This window comes from Nothobranchius furzeri, chromosome 12 (genome assembly GCF_043380555.1).
Source record: "Nothobranchius furzeri strain GRZ-AD chromosome 12, NfurGRZ-RIMD1, whole genome shotgun sequence".
NCBI lineage: Eukaryota > Metazoa > Chordata > Actinopteri > Cyprinodontiformes > Nothobranchiidae > Nothobranchius > Nothobranchius furzeri.
This window is the reverse complement of record NC_091752.1, coordinates 6,084,449-6,106,825: the sequence shown is the minus strand read 5'-3', so window position 1 is coordinate 6,106,825 and position 22,377 is coordinate 6,084,449. Positions and strand designations below refer to the sequence as shown.

General features: G+C 42.9%; 2 protein-coding genes across 2 annotated transcripts in view; one reads left to right on the top strand and one right to left on the bottom strand.

Moving 5' to 3' along the window:
• pcbd1 (pterin-4 alpha-carbinolamine dehydratase/dimerization cofactor of hepatocyte nuclear factor 1 alpha) overlaps positions 1 to 7,684 on the bottom strand; it is a 94,352-nt gene extending 86,668 nt beyond the window's left edge. The window contains exon 1 of the mRNA XM_054749896.2: positions 7,432 to 7,684. Coding sequence (XP_054605871.1) covers positions 7,432 to 7,479 — 48 coding nt within the window. The 5' untranslated portion in view covers positions 7,480 to 7,684. The remainder of the gene's footprint in view (positions 1 to 7,431) is intronic.
• Positions 7,685 to 12,534: 4,850 nt separating this feature from the next.
• The window catches only part of LOC129166738 (uncharacterized), a 171,484-nt gene continuing 161,641 nt past the window's right edge, over positions 12,535 to 22,377 (top strand). Inside the window, exons 1-12 of the mRNA XM_054749879.2 lie at positions 12,535 to 12,673; positions 19,586 to 19,702; positions 19,844 to 19,947; positions 20,418 to 20,690; positions 20,792 to 20,885; positions 21,009 to 21,076; positions 21,167 to 21,385; positions 21,483 to 21,548; positions 21,626 to 21,748; positions 21,879 to 21,929; positions 22,008 to 22,070; positions 22,151 to 22,283. Coding sequence (XP_054605854.1) covers positions 19,594 to 19,702; positions 19,844 to 19,947; positions 20,418 to 20,690; positions 20,792 to 20,885; positions 21,009 to 21,076; positions 21,167 to 21,385; positions 21,483 to 21,548; positions 21,626 to 21,748; positions 21,879 to 21,929; positions 22,008 to 22,070; positions 22,151 to 22,283 — 1,303 coding nt within the window. The 5' untranslated portion in view covers positions 12,535 to 12,673; positions 19,586 to 19,593. The remainder of the gene's footprint in view (positions 12,674 to 19,585; positions 19,703 to 19,843; positions 19,948 to 20,417; positions 20,691 to 20,791; positions 20,886 to 21,008; positions 21,077 to 21,166; positions 21,386 to 21,482; positions 21,549 to 21,625; positions 21,749 to 21,878; positions 21,930 to 22,007; positions 22,071 to 22,150; positions 22,284 to 22,377) is intronic.

Sequence of the window (22,377 nt, the reverse complement as noted above, 5' to 3'; positions counted from 1 at the left end):
CACAATTTTTGAGACGATCGTGCGAAAAATGATCGAGCAATCCAATCAGAAACGGACCCTAAAAACGGCAAAAACGGCAAAAAATCGCCATTTCAACCCAAAATGGCCGACTTCCTGTTTGATATTGACCATGGTTGCAAGAGACTTTTCTGTGCGGACTGTTGAGTACTACAAGTGTACCAAATTTCATAACTGTACGATAAACTAAGCTTTATGGAGAGGGGTTTTTTTCACTTTGTAGGGGGCGCTGTTCAGCCATTTTCTTTGCGATTTTTTTGGGACCTTTAAAATATCAAAATTTTCACCAGGCCTGACAAGTGTGCAAAATATTGTGAGTTTTGGGGTATGTTAAGGTCCCCAAAAAGCTGTTCAAAGGGGGCACGGAATAACAAAAAATAATAATAATTAAAGCTGCAAGCAGCGTCGTTCGGCCCTCGCAGCTCCGCGCCGCTCCGGTCTGCCGTCGCACCAGTGCACGTCTGACAGAACAGAAACGTCAACCACCCCGACACCAGAAACCGCGAATGGCCTCCTAGTCTGCACCTCACCCTGACTCAGCATCCCCTCTGAGCTCACCATTAAATTGAATATTAAGATTACGGCGTTACGCCAGAATTCGCCATGGCATCAAAGCCCCTCCCTTTCTGGAAAGCTATCAGATCTGAATGGTCATTACAGCATCATGAAGACAGTGCATGACCTTAGGGTCATGTTGACTAAATTAGAGGGGACAAATATGGGCATTTCAGCATAAAAAATAAATTCCTGTAGTCAGGGGGCGGGGCTTAGGTGATGTCAGCTGTCCACATTGTCATTGTTTACAGATATGGTCAATGATCACACAGACAAAGTTCGAAAAAGATCTGATCATGCACATGGGAGTTATTAAGTCAAGTAAAGTAATGGCGAAAGGTCAACGTTTGAGGCTTAGCCACGCCCACACCTTTCAACTTTTGAAAAATCCGACGGTTGAATTTTTTCCCCTATGTCTTAAGAGTGTATTGCAGAAGTTTGAAGGTGATTGGTGAAAAGGGCGACGGAGCATCACTCTCCAAACAATGTGTGCGAAAACCACTAAATCACGTACTTGCACCAAAATGGCCGACTTCCTGTGCGACTTTACGCTTGGCTCCAAGAGACTTTTTTGTAGGTCCTGAGACCCCACATTAGTGTACCAAATTTCGTAATCCTCAGTCAAAGCATGGCTTGGGGCTGAAAGTTTTAATGGCTCTAGGGGGCGCTATTTAAGAATATAGGCCACGCCCACAAACTTCAGCTGTCTATTTCTCTTGGAGCTCAGACTAGGATCACTCACCAGAAGTTTCGTAGCAATATCACGATAACTGAAGAAATGAGACAAACGTATTTCCATGGCGTGATGGCGATTTTCGCCATGGTCCCAAAGCCCCGCCTTTTTTCAAAACCTGCCAGTACTGGAGACCAAGTAACCTCAACTTGTCTACTGCTGTTTGCCACAGAATCCTGGTGATTGGGTAAAAGGAGTCCAGTAGGGAGCTGTGAAAAAAAGAGTAGCGTGGCGACAGGTCAAAGTTTGAGGCTTAGCCACGCCCACACCTTTCAACTTTTGAAAAATCCGACGGTTAAATTTTTTCCCCTATGTCTTAAGGGTATATAGCAGAAGTTTGAAGGAGATTGGTGAAAAGGGCGACGGAGCATCACTCTCCAAACAACGTGTGCGAAAACCACTAAATCGCGTACTTGATCCAAAATGGCCGACTTCCTGTGCGACTTTGAACTTGACTCCAAGAGACTTTTTTGTAGGTCCTGAGACACCACATTAGTGTACCAAATTTCGTAATCCTCAGTCAAAGCATGGCTTGGGGCTAATAGTTTAAATGGTCCTAGGGGGCGCTATTTCAAAACATAGGCCACGCCCACAAAATTCAGCTGTCTATTTCTCTTGGAGCTCAGACTAGGATCACTCACCAGAAGTTTCGTAGCAATATCACGATAACTGAAGAAATGAGAGACAAACGTATTTCCATGGCGTGATGGCGATTTTCGCCATGGTCCCAAAGCCCCGCCTTTTTTCAAAACCTGCCAGTACTGGAGACCAAGTAACCTCAACTTGTCTACTGCTGTTTGCCACAGAATCCTGGTGATTGGGTAAAAGGAGTCCAGTAGGGAGCTGTGAAAAAAAGAGTAGCGTGGCGACAGGTCAAAGTTTGAGGCTTAGCCACGCCCACACCTTTCAACTTTTGAAAAATCCGACGGTTGAATTTTTTCCCCTATGTCTTAAGGGTATATAGCAGAAGTTTGAAGGAGATTGGTGAAAAGGGCGACGGAGCATCACTCTCCAAACAACGTGTGCGAAAACCACTAAATCGCGTACTTGATCCAAAATGGCCGACTTCCTGTGCGACTTTGAACTTGACTCCAAGAGACTTTTTTGTAGGTCCTGAGACACCACATTAGTGTACCAAATTTCGTAATCCTCAGTCAAAGCATGGCTTGGGGCTAATAGTTTTAATGGTCCTAGGGGGCGCTATTTCAGAAAATAGGCCACGCCCACCAGATGTTCACATCAGATCTTTTGGGGGGCCGGACTAGGATCACTCACAAGAAGTTTCGTGACGATATCTTTGGAAATGACGAAATGGGAGGCAAACGTAAGGCCAAGGCGGTACGCCTGAATTCGCCGCGCCACCACAGCCCCGCCCTCTGCCGAAAACTCCCATAAAGTGACGCCAAGCAACCCCCACTTGTCTTGAGTTACCAGCTACAAATTTGTGGTGATTAAGTGAAATGGGGCAATTTGGGACCTTTCACAGTAAAACTTGATCTTTTTGGTCCTGAGGGGGCGGGGCTTGTGTGATGTCATCATCCGACCTTTCAATTTACTTTGTGGGTGGATGACGAATGACCACAGAAAGTTTGGTAACTCTATTCCATTCAGTTATGAAGTTATAGCAATTTAAATATTTTTGGCGAGTAGTCAAACTTCGAGGCCTGGCTCCGCCCCTTCAACATATACGAAAACTCAGAATCCTTATCTCATTTTGTTCGCCCATCCCTTCTGAGCAATTTTACACAATTTTTGAGACGATCGTGCGAAAAATGATCGAGCAATCCAATCAGAAACGGACCCTAAAAACGGCAAAAACGGCAAAAAATCGCCATTTCAACCCAAAATGGCCGACTTCCTGTTTGATATTGACCATGGTTGCAAGAGACTTTTCTGTGCGGACTGTTGAGTACTACAAGTGTACCAAATTTCATAACTGTACGATAAACTAAGCTTTATGGAGAGGGGTTTTTTTCACTTTGTAGGGGGCGCTGTTCAGCCATTTTCTTTGCGATTTTTTTGGGACCTTTAAAATATCAAATTTTTCACCAGGCCTGACAAGTGTGCAAAATATTGTGAGTTTTGGGGTATGTTAAGGTCCCCAAAAAGCTGTTCAAAGGGGGCACGGAATAACAAAAAATAATAATAATCAGAGCAAAAACAAGAGGCCTTCGCAGCGCTTTCGCTGCTCGGGCCTAATCAGAGCAAAAACAAGAGGCCTTCGCAGCGCTTTCGCTGCTCGGGCCTAATAATCAGAGCAAAAACAAGAGGCCTTCGCAGCGCTTTCGCTGCTCGGGCCTAATTAAAGCTGCAAGCAGCGTCGTTCGGCCCTCGCAGTGAAGCTGCTCGTCCTCCGTCCGTACCCCCTCCGCTCCATCCCCGACGCTCTCCAAACCCAGCTCCGCGCCCCTTCCTGGCCGGCAGCCCGGGACACCAGGGCACGTCCGCGGAACAGAAACGTCCACCAGAACAGAATTCGCCATGGCATCAAAGCCCCTCCCTTTCTGAAAAGCTATCAGATCTGAATGGTCATTACAGCATCATGAAGACAGTGCATGACCTTAGTGTCATCTTGACTAAATTAGAGGGGACAAATATGGGCAGTTCACCATAAAACAATAGACTTCCTGTAGTCAGGGGGCGGGGCTTAGGTGATGTCAGCTGTCCACATTGTCACTGTCTTCAGATGTGGTCAGTGATCACACAGACAAAAGTATGAAATTGATCTGATCATGCACATGGGAGTTGTTAAGTCAAATAAGGTAATGGCGACTGGTCAAAGTTTGAGGCTTAGCCACGCCCACACCTTTATACTTATTTAAAATCCGACGGTTGAATTTTTTCCTCTATGTCTTAAGAGTATATAGCAGAAGTTTGAAGGTGATCGGTGGAAAGGGCGAGGAGATATCATTCTCCTAATAACGTGTGCGAAAACCACTAAATTGAGTACTTGGACCAAAATGGCCGACCTCCTGTGCGACATTGCGCTTGGCTCCAAGAGACTTTTTTGTAGGTCCTGATACACTACATTAGTGTGCCAAATTTTGTGAACCTCAGTCAAAGCATGGCTTGGGGCTGACTGTTTTAATGGTCCTAGGGGGCACTGTTTCGGAAAATAGGCCACGCCCACAAACTTCAGCTGTCCAATTCTATTAGGGGTCAGAGTAGGATCACTCATCAGAACTTGTGTGGCGATGTCACAATGACTGAAGAAATGAGAGACAAACGTATTTCCATGTCGTGATGGCGAATTTTGCCATGCTCCCAAAGCCCCGCCTTTATTCGAAACCTGCCAGTACTATAGACCAAGTGACCTCAACTTGTCTGCTGCTATTTGCCACTGTTTGGTGGTGATTGGATAAAAGGAGTCCAATAGGGAGCTGTGAAAAAAAGAGTGGCGTGGCGACAGGTCAGAGTTTGAGGCTTAGCCACGCCCACACCTTTATACTTATTTAAAATCCGACGGTTGAATTTTTTCATCTATGTCTTAAGAGTATATAGCAGAAGTGTGAAGGTGATTGGTGAAAAGGGCGACGGAGCATCACTCTCCAAACAACGTGTGCGAAAACCACTAAATCGCGCACTTGGACCAAAATGGCCGACTTCCTGTGCGACATTGCACTTGGCTCCAAGAGACTTTTTTGTAGGTCCTGAGACACCACATTAGTGTACCAAATTTCGTAATCCTCAGTCAAAGCATGGCTTGGGGCTGTCAGTTTTAATGGTCCTAGAGGGCGCTATTTCAGAAAATAGACCACGCCCACCAGAATTTCACATCAGATTTTTTGGGGGGCCAGACTAGGATCACTCACAAGAAGTTTCGTGGCGATATCTCTAGAAATGACGAAATGGGAGGCAAACGTAAGGCCTAAGCGGTACGCCTGACTTCGCCGCGCCGCCACAGCCCCGCCTTCTGGAGAAAACTCCCATAAAGTGACGCCAAGCAACCCCAACTTGTCTTCAGTTACCCGCTACAAATTTGGGGTGATTATTGGAAAGGGCGAATTTTGGAAAATTTCTCAGTAAAACTTGACCTTTTAAGTCCTGAAGGGGCGGGGCTTATGTGACATCATCAATCGACCATTCATTTGTCTTCGGGGGGCGATGATGATTGTCCATAGAACATTTCTTTAACTGTAATTCTTTCATTTATGAATCTATAGCAATTTGAATTTTTTTGGCGAGTGCTCGAACTTTGAGGCCTGGTCCCGCCCCTTCAGTATTTACGAAAAGTCAATTTTATTGTCTCATTTTAATCGTCCATCACTTCTGTTCGATCGCACACTATTTTTGAGACGATCGTGCGAAAAATGACCAAACTGTTCAACCAAATATAGACCCAAGAAATGGCCGAAACAGGGTCAAAATGGCCACTTTAGTCCAAAATGGCCGACTTCCTGTTTGATATTGACCACGGGTGCAAGAGGCTTTTCTGTGCGTATTGTTGAGTTCTACAAGTGTACCAAATTTCATAACTGTACAATAAACTAAGCTTTATGGAGAGGGGTATTTTTCACTTTCTAGGGGGCGCTGTTCAGCCATTTTTTTATGAACTTTCACATCGCCAGTGAAATACGTAAATTTCACGCACTTTCTATATTGGGCCAGAATTTGGTGACTTTTTGGATATGCTAAGACCCCCTAAAGGCCAGTCAAAGACGCGGAAGAAAAAAGAAAGAAAGAAAGCGTAATAATAAACGGAGCAGATACAATAGGCCTCCACCTCGACACCAGAAACCGCCAACGGTCACCTCGTCCGCACCTCACCCTGACTCAGCATCCCCTCTGAGGCCACCATTATATTACACGTCTCACCACTAGGGCATACTCAGAGTATCCCTTATCACAGGTGTGGAGGTACATGCAACATGTGTGACAAAGGCGCAGCAATCAATTTCTAACTCTTTTACAGAAGATCATTTTGCTGTTCACATGACGTTTCTTCTTAAATTGAAGGCAGACCTACAAGCTTTTCTTCAAGGCTGGAACAACTATCCTCTTAGAACAGAAGGAAACCAAACTCCTGAGCAGCTATGGTACACAGGAATGATGTGTCACCCGACCCAGCAGCCAGAGTAAGTTGAGGTGCATTTCTTTTTAATTCATTCAAAATAAAAAGGAATGAGTCCTAAGTGAACAGCATCAAATGTGAAACAAATTAAAGTATTTGGAATTAATGTTAAAGTTCATTTGCTTAAATGGATCAGCTGGTAAAATAGCTTGAAAAGTTTGGTTATCCACATGAGGTTTAAACAAGTCAATATTGGCTAATAACTGTGATGCAATAAGGGAATGATAATAATTGTGGTGTTTAAATTTGTTTGGTCCAATTATCAGGATATTCAAGAGCCGGACAATGACTGGGATGTGGCAGCTGAATATGGAGTAGTTGCGGACGTTGTGATTGTGATTCCAGAATTTGACAGTCCACTGAAAGAACAGCAGGTAGCAGCGCTTCAGTTGCTGATTGATGAAAATATTGGACATACGAACACTACAAACTTGGGGTTGTATGAACTAGTCGATTTCACTGCTCTGTAGTGACTTTTCATGTTTGTCATCGAGTAGTCGCTTCCTAAAGACAGCAGGTGACAAGCCCCTGCTCATCGGGAGGTACCGCGCTGTGCCAGAGTGTCGGTATTGACACCCGCGGTAAAACGGACATTGAACCAACATAAACTCCTCAAAACTTTTAAATAAAATGCCTGTGAGACCCTTTGATGTGGACATCATTTTTACAGTACAGAAGCTCTTCCTTTTGTATTTTTTGTGTCCCTGAGTCACCTGTCCACAGATCATGCACACAGGGTTGTTTTGCACCCTGGATTTATTTCCCTCCCCAAAGAAGGAAAGCTCCTGTTTACACTTGTAAAGCGTGTCCCTGGACCATGATGGGGATGGAGACGAGGTAGCAGTGGCCTCAGGAAACACCAGACTGGCAGAAGGCTGGAGCGACGCAGGGCTGGAGCTGGACTGAACAGAGACCGCTTAGGCACAATGGGCCTGACTGTGTGCCAAGGGGTTTCAGATAGCGTAGAGGTGGAAGAGGCTACAACTGTTTCACAACTCACAGGAGTCTGTTTTCTAGGCTGTAGCAGAGACTGAGGTTGAAATTGAGGCTTCACCTGGGGCTGAAGCTGTGGCTGAGTAGCAGCAGGCCGAGAGACTGGCATCGCAAGGTCCGTCCTGTTCCTTAAAACCTTGTCCAGGACAGCAGCAGAAAAGCCAGCAGAGGGACCAGGAGGAGTAGTGGAGCCAGAAGAAGCAGCTATCGGACCAGCAGGGGATGCAGAAGCAGAGGGATCAGCAGGAGCAGGAGAACCAACAGCCGCTGTAGAGCAGGAGCCTTTGGCGACGTCCTGGTCGCTGCAGCTCCTATTGTTGGTTGCTTTGAGATGAGGGAGTCTAAAAAGACCACAAAAATTTGTAGTGTGCGTTGTTTAAGCTTGGAAGGTGCAAATTAGATTTGTTCTGCCCCATACCTTCCACAGATTTACAAGCAGCCACCATCTCTGCATCATCATCCAGCCACGACAGAGGGTGTCTCTGGGAGGGGCGTGATTCTTCCTGCTGAGCAAACAGGAAAAGCATCAATTAAACACTTAGTTAACTTGAAAATTTTACTAATTATGTTTAAGGCTAGAAATAATTTACTGCCAACTAATCTACAAAGGTTCTTTGTTTTGATCCCAAAAAATGATAAGAGTAGAAAGAAACCAGAGTTTAAAAGGATATTTGTTCGTACTACATTAAAGCAAATGTGTATGTTAACATATGGTGTGAAATTATGGAATAACCTGGATGATGAATTAAAAAAATGTACAAGTACTGGTCAATTAAAAAAAATGTATAAAGATAAAAGGCTAAAATCGTATGATTTGGTGGGTTTAGGATGGAGGATTAATGTTTTAGTAGTGATATTATTTGTTGAAGTAAGAGAGCGGTTTATTTTTTGTGTATAAGGCTATTTTGTACTTTTTGTTATTTATCTTGTCTTAGTTAAAGGGGGTAGGTCATATCAGATTTTTTCTTCTTCCTCCCCCTATTTCACTCAAATGCTTATATTCTAATTTGAAGTTTGTATATTTAAACTTTGAGTGAAATAAATTATTGAATTGAATAAACAGGGAGCCCAGTGTGCGCCCCCCAGTGGAGGGTTAAGGTATTTATATTGTGCCGTATCACACACCATGGTTGGCGGAAGAAGAAGTAGTTCTTGCTGAAAACGCTGAAAAGTAGCGGGGGCGTTCCTCAAACCGAACGGCAACGGTGTACTGGAGCAGGTTATCTGGAGTGACGAAAGCAGACACTTTAGATGCAAACGGAGTTAGCGGCACCTGCCAATAGGCCTTTAGAAGATCTAGTTTAGTAACAAATGTAGCTGAACCCACACTATCCACACAATCCTCTACACGAGGCAAAGGAAACGAATCTGGGACGGTTTTTGCATTTAACTTGCGGTAGTCAGTAACAAACCTATATGAGCCATCAGGTTTATTTTCCAGTAAACATGGTGAGCTCAAGGAACTGGTGCTGGGCTTTGCTAGGCCATGTTCTAATAGATAAGTTACTTCCTTTCTCATTAGTTCCCTCTTCATCGGACTAGCCCTGTCAGGGTGCATACGAACGGGGACGGAATCAGTAAGGCTGATGTCATGAGTTATTAGGTGGGTCTGACTGGACACGTCTGAAAATAGTTCCGGAAAAGAGTGAATTAGATGAGAAAGCTCCTCCTGTTGCGAAGAGGTGAGGTGACCCAAACTGGACGACAGGTTGGAGAGAGCTTCGGAGTTGCAGAGACGTGGGGTGACAGGGGGCAGCAAACTCCACGCCACAGCATCATCTTGCACAGTATCAGGCAGTGGGGGAGAAACCTCTGCAGAGACTAAACAAGGCTGAGTCACAGCGGTAGCACGTTCATGAAATAGCTTCAAACGATTCACATGGCAAGTCATGGTTTTCTTTCTCATTAGAGGAGTTCTGATCACATAATTGGATTCACTGAACTTGGAGAGAACCTCAAAAAGCTGCAGCCAGGGAGAGAGAGGTGTCGGCGCGCTAGGATGATGTCGACGCCAAAACAACCAAAACAAAGTGGAGACTCACCTCTCACATCAGGAAGAATCTGCGTGTTTCGAGCGTTATCCGTTCTTTCATAATCCGTTGTTGAATTGTGATCGGCAGAAGCTTTTCTGGTTCGCGCCTCACTTTTTACAGCAGCGGCCCACGTCAAGACGTCGTTTCTGTTACTGATAAGGAAATGCATGCGTTAAGCAGCGCGGTCTGTAGAAGCTGTCATCAGCTGATCAGGAGCTGCTAGAGGTAGATGTTTTCATCCAAGAGCATCACGGCCCATGAAGAATGAGGAAGACATGATGAATATCTACGGCTGCAGACCCGCCGCAGATTTGCTGCTGTAGGTGGGAATCTGCAGCAGTGAATCTGCGGGTCTGCAGCCGTGCCCTTCTTGGCGTGACAGCGGGACGTCCCGAAGGTCCGCTCACCTGTTCACCACTCAGACGTCCTGATCTTTTGCCTTCCTAGATCATCCAGCTGTAACCTGTTCCTGATCATGTCTTTAGCCCCGCTGTAACACTGATGCATCAGTCTCAAACGACATGGAGCTCAGGTGTTATTAGAACCTGTGTGTGTTCACCACCCAGCTTCAGCTCTTCTGTGGTTGGGTCTGACCCATGTTAGTACATTTAAGTCCTCCATCAGGCTTGTGCCTCTTCTAGTGTCATTTTAAAGGATTTTATTAATTTATTTAACCGATACTAGATTACCAGCAACAGAAATGCTGCTAAAAACACACAATTATGTGAAGCTGGAAAAATTAGAATACTGTGCAAAATTACATTTATTTCTGTAATTTAACTAGACCGAGATACCATTTAAAGGTTCGGGAACCTTTACAGGTGTTTCTATTTGCAATTTTAAATTTCAGCTGATTAGGGTCTTGTTAAATATCACACAATGACCTTTTAATAGTCTAGATAAGTGTAATGTTCCTGTTAGTAGGTCCTCCTGTTAAGTGCTTATTTATTTAAATTATTCAGGTTTATAAAAAAACATTTGGACATACATTTTATTATGTTCCAGTCATTAGTCATTTATATTTCACTATTGTAGTAATTCTTGCATTCTTTAATGAAAAAAGTAACTAAGTAGTTATTTTTGTTGGTAATCAGTTACTTTTATGATCTTGTAACTGAGTTACTTTTTTGACAAAGTAATCAGTAACTATAACTAATTACTTTTTTAAAGTAACGTTCCCAACACTGATTAACGCACAGGCCAGAGTTTCATCTGCCAGTGCTAGGAGAACGGGACCTGCTCTAGCTGTGAGAATGCCGTGTGTGTGCGCTCACCATGATGACCAGTAGAATATTCTGGAAGTCATTTCTGAATCCCAGTGTGGAGCTGCAGAACAGAGCAAAGTTTCCTTCCAGAAGTTGCAGGGTAAAAAATAGGCTTGCTCAGTCAAACTGCACACGCACGCACAAAAATCATTTTTGTTCCGTGAGGATTTATTCCACACTCACCATGAAACCCAGTGAGGTAAAGAGGAAGACTACGACCAGTTTGGCGTATGGTCCGTGTCCCATCACGAGCCTGATTCCTTGAAAAAAGGCATGGGCTGTGACCAGACCTGGGAATGCTCTAAAAACAGAAAATAAACCAGAAACAGTCAGAACACCACCTGATACCTGTACAAGTCTCTAGAAGCATGTTGCTTTGATTCCTTGCAACATCTTTCACCTAGTCAGCTGACTTTCATGCTTTTCCTTATTGCCTTTAGATTTGACCAAAGCTTTGGCTTGATCACACGGCCCGTATTGCTCAGCTACAACTGTCTCGTTATTGGTCACAGTCAAGCCCCTTCATCACATCACATCACTGTTTTTCATGGAACTTGAAATCAGATTTACAAAATAATGGATCATGCAAAATCATAAGATCTGGTGTAATTCGATATGAATGACTGACCTAAAAAATGAACAGATTTCAGATGAATATGTAAAACCAACAGAGTTGGTGCCATTTTTGTGTTTGCTGATGAAACTTATCTGTGGTAGCCATCTTTTGCCAAGTTAGAGCTAAAAGCTAGTCTGAGCTAACCGCTAGTTTGAAACAAAAAGTAGTCTTAGTCTGAGCCAAACGCTAGTCTGAGCAAACCGCTAGTCTGAGCCAAAAGCTAGTCTTAGTCTGAGCCAAACGCTAGTCTGGGCTAAGTGCTAGTCTGAGTTAACAGTTAGTCTGAGCCAAAAGCTAGTCTGAGCTAACAGCTATGCATCCTCGAACAATTCTCCGGACATCGTTTACTGCAAATCGTGATAATTTCAACAAACATTAGTCAGCTAGCAAGTAGCTAGTTTTTGCTAGCTTTAGCTTTAACATCGATTGACTAACCTTATACCGGCTTCTTCTCCTGGACTGTCTGGACGTGAGGGGGCGGCCTCTGTAAAACACGGGAATCAGAGACGAACGTGACGTTGCTGTGTCGTTAAAGAAACTTATTGGTTTATTTTGAATTTTCCGATTTTCCTTACTGATTGGAGGATTAGCGCATTGTGTTTTCTAAAGACTTCAACCTTATTGGGAGATATTTTTCCACGTGATAAATTCTATCCCGCTGATTGGCTCAAATTCGGCTATATATTTTTCAATCCAACCGCCCCTCACGTCTTTGAACAAGACTCGTTTCAGTGCGCACTACGTAGGCTTGCTTGGGGTTTTGCCTTCTTTTTAGCGTTGTAAAGCAGCATTTTGGAGAATATTTCATTTGTGCTTATTGTTATCTGTCGTTTGTTTGTTTGTTTGTATGTTTGTTTTAAGCAATATTAGCTGTATTCAGCTGGCGTGTTCACTTCTTATTATGGTAAGTAATACTTACATATTTGCTGTGTCGATTTTTACGCAAGCAGCTTCATTATTCTTGTGATATAATTTGGAAAAGAGTAAAGTAGTTTTGTTGAATCTGCAGCGTGAGTGAGTGTCCATGTGGCACGTGATGTAACATTTAACGGTAAGACACGAAGGGGCGGTGGACTCGCGCTGCTGCGAACCGGTTCCGCCGTTACATTCCCGCAGAAACTGGTTGATCACACCGGGACCAGACTCGAGTCTCAGACATTGGGGTTTTACAACCACAATGTCCTAGGAAGCAAAAACGCTTTAAAAAGGGAGGGAGGAGTCCTAACTGTTGCTGCAGGCTGTAACGGGGTGACTCGAGCTGGGCGAGAGTTTGGATGTGGCGTGGCTTTTAACCCAAGCGCGGAGTGACTGACGCCGGGTTGAATGGACACGCTGTTCTGGGAGCCGAGTGCGCAGCTGTATGGTGACCTGGTGACACAGCTGAACACGGCGAGTCCTGGTCTGAGGCTGGTCTCTAAGAACAGGCAGGATTCTTAGATCTGGCTGGTCTGATCTGAACAGGCTTCGTGATCTGAGACAATCTGGTTTGGACTCTGGGTTAGGTTCGGTTCGAACAATGACTTTGGTTTTATGCTTGACGCATTCACTTTCCGCGCGGTGATGCGGCTCGCGGATGGAACGCGCTTCACAACTCGCAGTGTTTATGGTTTGTGCGGCTTGTCTCTGCGGTGAGCCAATATTCTCCCAAACTGAACGGGGCAGCATGGAGCTCTACAGCATGCATTCAACACTACACCATAGTAGAAGTAGAACTTACTGTTTACAACATGGCATTTCAGCATTTTTAACAGCGTTCTCGTCTTTTCCGACAGTGCGAGCTATTTCTCTCCAAGAACTATTAACAACATGTTGATCACGGTGACCTCTGAGAGCTGAATCATACAAATGTCTATTTACGAACCTCTGCCATAGTAGTTCTTGCTGGTCCGCCATGTTTTTCCGCGTGGTTAGAAATTTTCCGAGGTGTGCATTGCGGAAATTCTGGGCCGTGCGGAGGCGCGGTGGAGGGGCGTAGTTGTTAAAATGACGCAACTTTTCCGCGCGGAGCCGTGCGGACCTCGCACCTGGTTGGTTAATGCTTGATGGTTGATGCCGACGTGAGTCGGTGTTGTGCGGCACTTCCTTAAATAGATTTGGCGGGTGACGTGAACCGGAAGCCTGGCGCTGGGGATGTTGGGTAATGGAGTCTGAGCGGCTCTGCGGTGCCTCCCTAGAGGAGGTTGCGTGAGTGACACAGGCGTGTTGTGTGAGAGTGCAGTTATTTACTGGTTAATAGGGCTGCTCGATTATGGCAAAAATAATAATCACGATTATGGTGACTGAAATTGAGATCACGATTATTTAGGACGATGTTTCAATTTATGTTGATTTTATTTGTTTTTATTAAGTCATAAAATTGCTCAGGGCACAATCAGGACAAAAATAATAAACAAGATGATCACTAAAATAACTCCTGATTCCCAGTATAAAAAGACCAATATACTTATAGCTCACAGTCTATGACCCAAGGGCTATAGACCTTGGTTTAACTCATGTAAGTCTAACCAGTACAGACCCAAATACCAATACCTTGCAAATACTGACAGCAAGAATTATACAGTGACATTTATAACAAATAAATGCAAAGAAATTGATGTTCACAAAATGTTGCATAACATTGAGTCGTGTCAAGGTGCTGTAGGAGAGTGCACAAGCACCGTGTCCTCAGAGAGATTAGTTATTAGTTATCAGCGTGAGGAACTTATTTCTACCTTATTTATAAACTATTTATTTACAGGTCCATCAGTTAATGTAATAATTGTCCCAACCACAGCTACACCCCCAACCCGGTCTCACAGCAATCGGGGCAAGCTGCACATGTGTTTAGCGCGCCGCACACGCACATTTAGTCATTTTTAGTGGCTCAGGAGTCCGCAGGTGCGGTGTGTGTGTCACTCACTCTGGTTAATCCAACAGGGAGCCAGCTCCGAGAGCTGTTAAGCTAACCTGCAGGAAATGTTGACGACAGTTATCCAGAAAATAGCTAAGGGTTCCCAGAGATGTTTCTGAGGTGTTTGCTAGGTACTTGTAAGTTTGAAAAGTCAAGAAGGGGGTCTGAAAAGCTGCTAGAAATAGCGTCAAAGTCGCTAAGTTGGCAACACTGTGGAGGAACGCTTCATTTGCAACTCAGGGCAGCGCAAGCGGGAGGAGCAAATAATCGGCTTGTTTTGTTTTTTTATAATCGTTCAAAACTCAGATTGTAATCGTGATTAAAATTCGATTAATTGAGCAGCCCTACTGGTTAATATATTTTTGGGTTCAGTTGCTTTCATGTGGTCTAATGTGAGTCTATTTGGGATCATTGGAATGATCAGCAGCATTTTTTGATGTGACTTATGGCAGTTGCCCAGGGCATCATCACAAGGAGGATGGCATTCATTTACTTTTGGTTTATTTGGTATTTTTTCAGTCATTTGTGGAAATGGTGATTAATTTTGATTAATTCACAGCCTATGTTTAATTACATTTAAAAATTAGTTGTTTGACATCCCCAATAATAATAAATGTCTACAGATGAGATCAAACAAAACAGATGAGAATTGCCCTTAAAGAGCAAGTCACCCCCAAATCAACTTTTTTTTGCTGATAAAACGTGGAAGTAAAGTGCATATTTGAGTCACTTCTGTTTTATGTTTCTAACAGAAACTTGTAGTTTTTCACATTTGAATGTAATATTGTCAAAAGTTTATTTTTGGCTCCCTGGAGGGCTACGCCCAACCAGCCATTCCTCCCCATCCCCGCATATTTCTCTCCTCCTGCTCCCTCACATCATCACACAAACATACACATAGGAACTTGGGGGGGTGGGCATATCAGGGAGTGCGGGTATGGACCCATTTCCGCATTCCTGTGACAACCTGCCCCCCAATTTATTTGCACCTTATACACTTCCACTGACGACATTCCACACAAACACACACTTAGGGCCTTGGGAGTGAGCACATTCAGCGGCATTTGGCAGGGGGATATCTCAGCCTCCTCCAGGGTGCCGGTGGCCACTTCCAATTTTAAAGTGCACTTAGACACCGAGGGCTGTGGGTGCAAGTGGGGTGGTGTGGTGGCATCAACTGGCATGGGCAGACAATGCCCGCACTGCCCGCTCACCACAGCCATGGAATACACCTCATCAACGAACACTAACTATATTGGAGCAGGCGGAGGGAGACTAGGGGTCTTAGCACACCTCTGTTGTTGCTTGGCTTCCTGGGGCTGGAGGCTAAGAGGGAGATCTGGCTGTCTGGTTGGGGTCTGGGGTGGTGGGTTGCTGGGCTCAGCGTTGGGCGGGGAGTCTGTTCATCAGCACCCCAGCAGAAAGGGTCAAACTCTAGTAATGGTTGTACCCAATGTGCAGCAGTACCGGGACTAGGGTGTGTATAGGGAGCATAAGTGGGTGTCTGGCATGCATTTTTAGAAGTCTTTGGTTTCATGTGTATGTGTGAGCATGAGAGGGAGTGTATTACTGTGTTTGTGTATAGGGCTGCAACTAACGATTATTTTCATAATCGATTAATCTGTCGATTATTTTTTCGATTAATCGATTAATCGGTTTGTTATTGTTTAGCTATTTAACCTATACAAGTGATGGATGCATTTCAGTTAAGAAAAAAAAACATAAGAGAATTGTGCAGTTGACTGCAATCTATTTTATTGCACATGAACACAGTCAGCAGTATAAAATGAGCTAAACAGTGCAAAATATCAGTCCAGAATAATTTTTTAGCATTAGCTGGAAGCCTGCTCCTTCCACCATGGATAGTGGCCTCATGTCTTTTACCAGCATGTTTAGAATAGAGTTTGTAAGTGGTATGAATTGCTGGGGGGTGAGTGTCTCTTTCCCCATGTAGTTGTCCATCGTTGCTTGTTTTTTTTCTGCATAAGAAACACAAATAGACTGAAATAAGTACACATATAAAATAAAGCAGCACACACACTACAACACTAAATCAATATTATATTATTTGAATTAATTAACAATATACAGTGATCATTTATTTTGAGGGTTACGTTCTACAAAATAGCCTGCAACAGGAGATATTCAGAAAAAAAGTCTAATTTTTTTACTATTAAAAAGCTCTAAGTAAGAAGCTCATGAGGTTTTTACTTTGAGTCGGGAGTGTTTAAATTAGCTAGAGAAATGTGAAAAATGTTTATTTTGTGTAATACTGTTTAAGAAACATGATAAAAATGTGTTGTGAGGCGTTTTACAGCGTTAGATAGTAAAACAGCCTTTTAATAGTAAAAAAATGACTTTTTCTGAATTTCTCCTGTATTTAAAAATTGAAAGCGTACAACTATGCCGCGTTATATTCACCTGGACACAGCTCGTCTGTATATTTTTCACCGCGGAGTTGTCCTTTTTTGAATGAGGAACATAGTTATGGGTTTGTGCCGTTTTTCTCTTAACGAGAACATTCTTATAAACAGACGTGCTGAATTTGGCAAGCGCATGATTCACAACACGGAGGAGATTCACGATGGCATCTAGTCAATCAGAAGTAGAACACCGTAGACTGACGCGGCAAAAAAAACATGTTTAACATTCACTATAACGAACTCAGCTAAAACACTAAGTCCAGCTTGTTTATTTTCTGTTACTTACCGGGCTGGCTCTTCCAAATGACGGCTCACTTGACCGCGGTGCTCTTCCTCTGCTGCATCAGCCCCCACATGCTTTCGTCTCAAATGTTCACTTAGGGACGTCGTGCTTCCGTGCCATGCTAGATGGTTTTTGCATATTTTGCCTTTTCAAGTTATCTAGTGAAGTGCTCCCATACTCGTGAGGTTTTTGTCCGGGGTTTCTCTAAAGTTTTGTCGCTTCTATTTTTCTTCCGTATTTCCTCTTGTTCCGCCATCTCTCACAGCAAGATGAGCGCATTCTATGGATGAGCGTCAGTAACGTGATACGTCATGAAAACCGAGGGCACTCATTGGCTCATTTCTTCTTCTACGGCTCCACTGGTAGATCAGTGGCTCATTACTGCCACACACTGGTGGCAAATTTAACAGCTTGTAACCGATGTCAGATTGTGGTAAAAATAGACTTTATGCGGTAAAATATGATTATTAAACAACTAATCGATGACTAAAAAAGTTGTTAACTATTTTAATAATCGATTATAATCGATTAAATCGATTAGTTGTTTCAGCTCTATTTGTGTATGACTGTATATGTCAGGTGGGGCCTTTGACTCCTCCCTTCTCCTGGGACTTGTTTTGATGATATAGATCTTCGTCTCCCCTCTCCCTGCCACACCTGGTGTGGAGTGCGGTACCTTGGTCTGCCTGAATGTTCGTGGCTCCCGGGTCAGGGGGTTTAAGATTTTTGGCATCTGTCTGATCAATCCCGGTGGCTGCCTGGTGGGGTCTGGGTCCCTGGGCTCTGCTGGGTCCCAGGCGGGGGGTGGGAGGCTGCAGGTGGGCTTGCCGCTGATATCTCCCGGGTCTCTGCCAGCTGCTGGTTGTGGTCCCCCCAGGGCGATCCTCTGCACCTCTCAAGGGGGCGGGGGCCTTTCTGGTTGCAGTCTCCTTGGGGTTTTTGTGTTCTGGGGCAGCGGCTGGATCTCTGGGACTTGGAGCTCTCTTAGTCTCCTACACATCTTTGGGGGCAGGTCTGTGGCCCCTCACACTCTCTATTGGACGCTCCTATAGAGAAACCTTACATAAACAAGCGTGTGTACACACACACAGGTGCTCATATAAGTATGGACTTGGGCACGTTCAACACATGTCTTAAGGCTGTCGTTGCCACTAAATGCACTATGATTTATTATTATTGTGTGATTGTATTTCTTCAAGTTGACACAGTGATAGCTTGCTCCTGTTGTGTTGTGTGTCCCATTTTTTTCTCTTCTTTCTCTTTCTGCAGGCCTAGAAGCAGACTCTTGTTCATTATTGTTTATTTTTGTGGACCCCCCCCCCCCCTTTTCTGCCCCCACCTTTTGTCTTTGTCTTTATCTTTCGCCTCTGATTCCGTGTCTGGTCGGAATTACAAAGTATTCAAAAACAATAAAGTTTAAAGTATCAGACGTGACATTAGCTTTGATGCTCCACTTGAGAGTAAATCTGTAAGGCTTTTCACCAACATTCAGACATCAATTCTGTTTGCTTCACAGCCAGACAGGACACAGGGAAAAAATAATGATAAAAATAATGTAATATTGTGAGTTTATTTTTAGTCATGCAAAGTTTAATGTAGAAATAAGTAAAACGTTATTAAAAGTTACAGTACTTAAAGCTAAACTGAGATTAAGTAAAATAATGTAAATACCATAAGACTATTCAAAAGTTTGACTGATAACAATGGGGTGTTTAAACTATTAAAGTTGCATTGTTTAAGACTAAATTAAAGAATATGTTGTGACTGAATATTTCATACAATGCAGTTATAAATAAATGTTTTTTAGTATATGTATTGCTGACTATTTGAATTAGTCTAAGCATTATATATAGAATACAGCAGGTGTATGTGCACTTTCATAAGTGCAAGTAAGTTCTAATAAAACTTGACATTTAATAACTTTTGATATTTTTAAACAATAGTTTGAAATTTAGCATGATTTAAAACTACATTCTTGGGGTTTGATTAGAAATTTTCATTTTTATATTATGATTCCTTGTTCAGGGGTTATCAGTAAAGTAGTAATAATTATGTTAATGTATTTTGTCATAGATGTCACACACAAGTTATTAATTTTTATCCTTTAAATTAGATTATACTGTGATTAACTCATTTAAAGAGCAAGTCGCCCCCAAATCAACTTTTTTTTCTGATAAACTATATAAATGTGTGTCTAATCGTGCTACAGAAATGCATAGTCAATAGTTTTGCACTTTAGTGCATTTTAGTTAAGATTTTAATTTTCTGCCTAAAACTGTCAGTGTTGTGCCGTTGTCAGATAAAAACTCTGCACTACATTTGAATTTAAATCTGTCATAGCTATTGACTAAGAGGTACACAGTGATGTTAGATGTTACATTATTATGTCACAATGTTGTGAGTGTGTGTATTTGTTTGTGGCTCTACCCTCTCTGTCTGCTAGACAACAGCATTTGTTGCATTTTTCAAACAGGAAGTGGGAGTTGAGTAAGAATCTGGTCATGGGTGACTTGCTCTTTAAAATTTAGGATTGTTTTTACAATTATATAAGTTTAGCAAATTGATGGTTGTATAAGATTCTAAAAGGTGTGAGTGAGTGAGTCTAATTCTGTCTTTACCGAGTACAGACACATGATAACATAGAAATCCATAGTGTTTGTGTTGCTTTTCTAATAGTGCTGTCATGTATTTTATGTTTCAAACAGCATTCACTATGCCTGGCAAAGAGTCCAAACGCAAGGCGGATGCTGCTAAGCGCAGCAATCGTCCAGCTCCGCCTATTCGTATCGGGATTCCAACGCACATCAATGATGATGTTAATTGTATGTATTGCAGTATTATTTCGCAGAACAAATTATTGTAGTGTTTTGCAATCGATTTAATCTATACTGTATTTATGTAAGATGAAAAATTATTAGCCAAAAAGATTGTTAATTTTTGTGTGTGTGTTTTTGTTTTGTAAGTTTCTGGAACTGGCTTTCGTCATCGAGTTCGTCGTTGGCCGACCAGTGTGATTTCTAACAAAGCTCACAAGTTGGTCCTTCCAGATGAGATTCCTGACAAGAAAGTGAGTGTAATGTCCACAAATATTTAAAATATAAATATAGATTTTCTTCCAATACTATCTAGCAGTACTCTGGGATTCTAAGGAAACGGTCAGATGGTGTTGAAGCCGCTATCAGTTACAGTGCTGCAAACAGACTGAATCGGCTTCTTTTTGACATGTGCCTAAAGTCTACCAACTTTTGAATCTTAATAGAAAACCTAGTTGTGTTCATCTTCCTTTTTAGTCGGTGCTTCTCAATCTGTGATTTAGAACTTAAGCTGCTCAGTTATTTTTACATATCTTTATTTGTATTTATGTTGGTGTATTCTGTGATTAGTTTTACCATTTCATGTTTTATTGTTTGTAAACTTTGACTGTTTAATGTGATCTCTTTCTTCCTGAAAAGCATATTGCATTGCCGTTTGTATGAAATGTCATAGAAATACAGATTGTTTTATATTGAAATGTATTTATAAATTTTTCTAATTTAGTTCATCCTACTTGTTGGGGACTCCCACTTGAGGTCCGTGGCAGACGGCATAGTCCCTATGCCGGTTGGCGGCCTCGCTTTTGGTGTGATGTCCACTCCAGGAGCTTGTGCAGATCTTCTGCGCCTTGAGGTTTCACAGGCTGTGTTACCTCGGGAGCCTGATGCTGTTTGCGTCATGGCTCCTTCTAACAACCTTACGGCCAGCAGAACAGTTGAAGAGGCAGGGGATGCATTTGAGCGGTACCTTTTGGCTGTTCTCAGTCGCTGGCCTAAGGTGAGAGGCTGATTTGTGTAATTTTGAAGGTATGAGAGATGACAGTAAACGTACATCCTTAAAAATAATTGTATTCTTTCTTCTTCTTTTTTTTTTTTTAGGTTTTCTGTACCTCCATGATTCCCCGTTTAGTTGGATCCTGGGAGCGTCAAGACCTGTTTCAGCAGGAGTACCACCGCAGATCGGCTAAGCTAGGTAAGTTGCAACATAATTAGATGAAAAGGTAGTATTAACGACAAGCGTTATTGCTATTTACTCTTAGGTATCAAACAATCACAATTTATAAGTTTACATGAATTTTTTCCTTCTGCTTCGAAGGTGTAAGTTATGTGCCGATCCACGATCACCTACCCAGGTACCGTCTTAAACTGTGGTGCCGTGATGGTGTAAGTATATTGCTTGGAAGAAAACAAGGTAAAGGTTCTTAAGTTTGAGATGATAAATTTGTATTCTTTTGTTCGTGTTTGTGGTTGCAGATCCACCTCAGTGATAATCACGGGATGCCTATACTCACGCAACTGATGTGGAATGCCTCCTATCAGTTCTTGGAGACACACGCACCAAAGCCACTGGTGCAGCACCAGGTGTCTCGTCCGCAGAAAGCGAGTATTGTGCCCCGTGTGGTTGTGAAGGGTGTGGAACGCATTCCACCTCCACGCCCTTCCGAATGGACGTTTGTGAGACCTAGCGGGAAGGTGAGAGACTTTATAAAGTATAAATATTGTAAAATGTTTATAATTTTAGGCAACTGGGCCAGTAATGCTTCTAAATGTGTTTTATTTACCATTGCAGAGAAACCATTCAGGGGAATTTGAAAAGACTTCTAATTCCCCCAAGAAACGAGTGGTTGTTTCTAAGGTTTGTGAATGTTTTTGATTGATCTTTTTCAAAGAATTTTGATTAGATGATAATATGTGGTGAATTTTCTTCAATAGGCTGATGACACTTCAGTGGCCTTGAAGGAGTGTTTCATCCCCCTGAATCCCGTTAGGTTCTCACCTTCAATTCTGGCTGCCATGGACACGATTGCTCCAGCGGATGGTCCCACAGATATACAGGTAGCTTTAAAGCAAAAGTTTATTATCTTTTAATGTAAAGTGTAATGTTGTTCCTGGTGCTTGTAATATGGGCTGTCTGTATGGTATATTTGAAAGTATTGTACTTAATCGTATTATTTTCTGTTTGTAGACTACATCTGTGCGACATTTTAAGAAAGCAGCTAGGCGTGTCCAGCAGGAGGTTGATTCATTAAATTATCTGGCATACAAATACATTGTGGTGTTATTTTTCTTCACCGTTGTTGTTCTTTAATTATAGGTTGCATCCACACCTTGCATAAATCCTCTTGCAGACGTGGAGTCTGTTCGGTCTAGGAAGGAGGTAAGAAGCGTGTGTTTCAAACATAAAAACTAAACTAATCTTTATTGACGATGTATTGACCTTTAATTTCTTCTGTATAGGTGTTGGACTGTGACCAGCTGCCTTCACCCCACCATCAGGAGGCATCTGGTTGTCCTGGGTCTGTCTCTGGGTCTGTTGCTGCCCATGCTGTGATGCTTCCTTCTGGCCATCATGCGCATGCATCACCCAGAGGTCAGTCTGCTAACACCCCTTCTTGCGTGCGTTCACAGGTTTTGCTGTCATCTCTAGTTCCCGAGACAACTGTTCAAAATCCTGTTGTAAATAA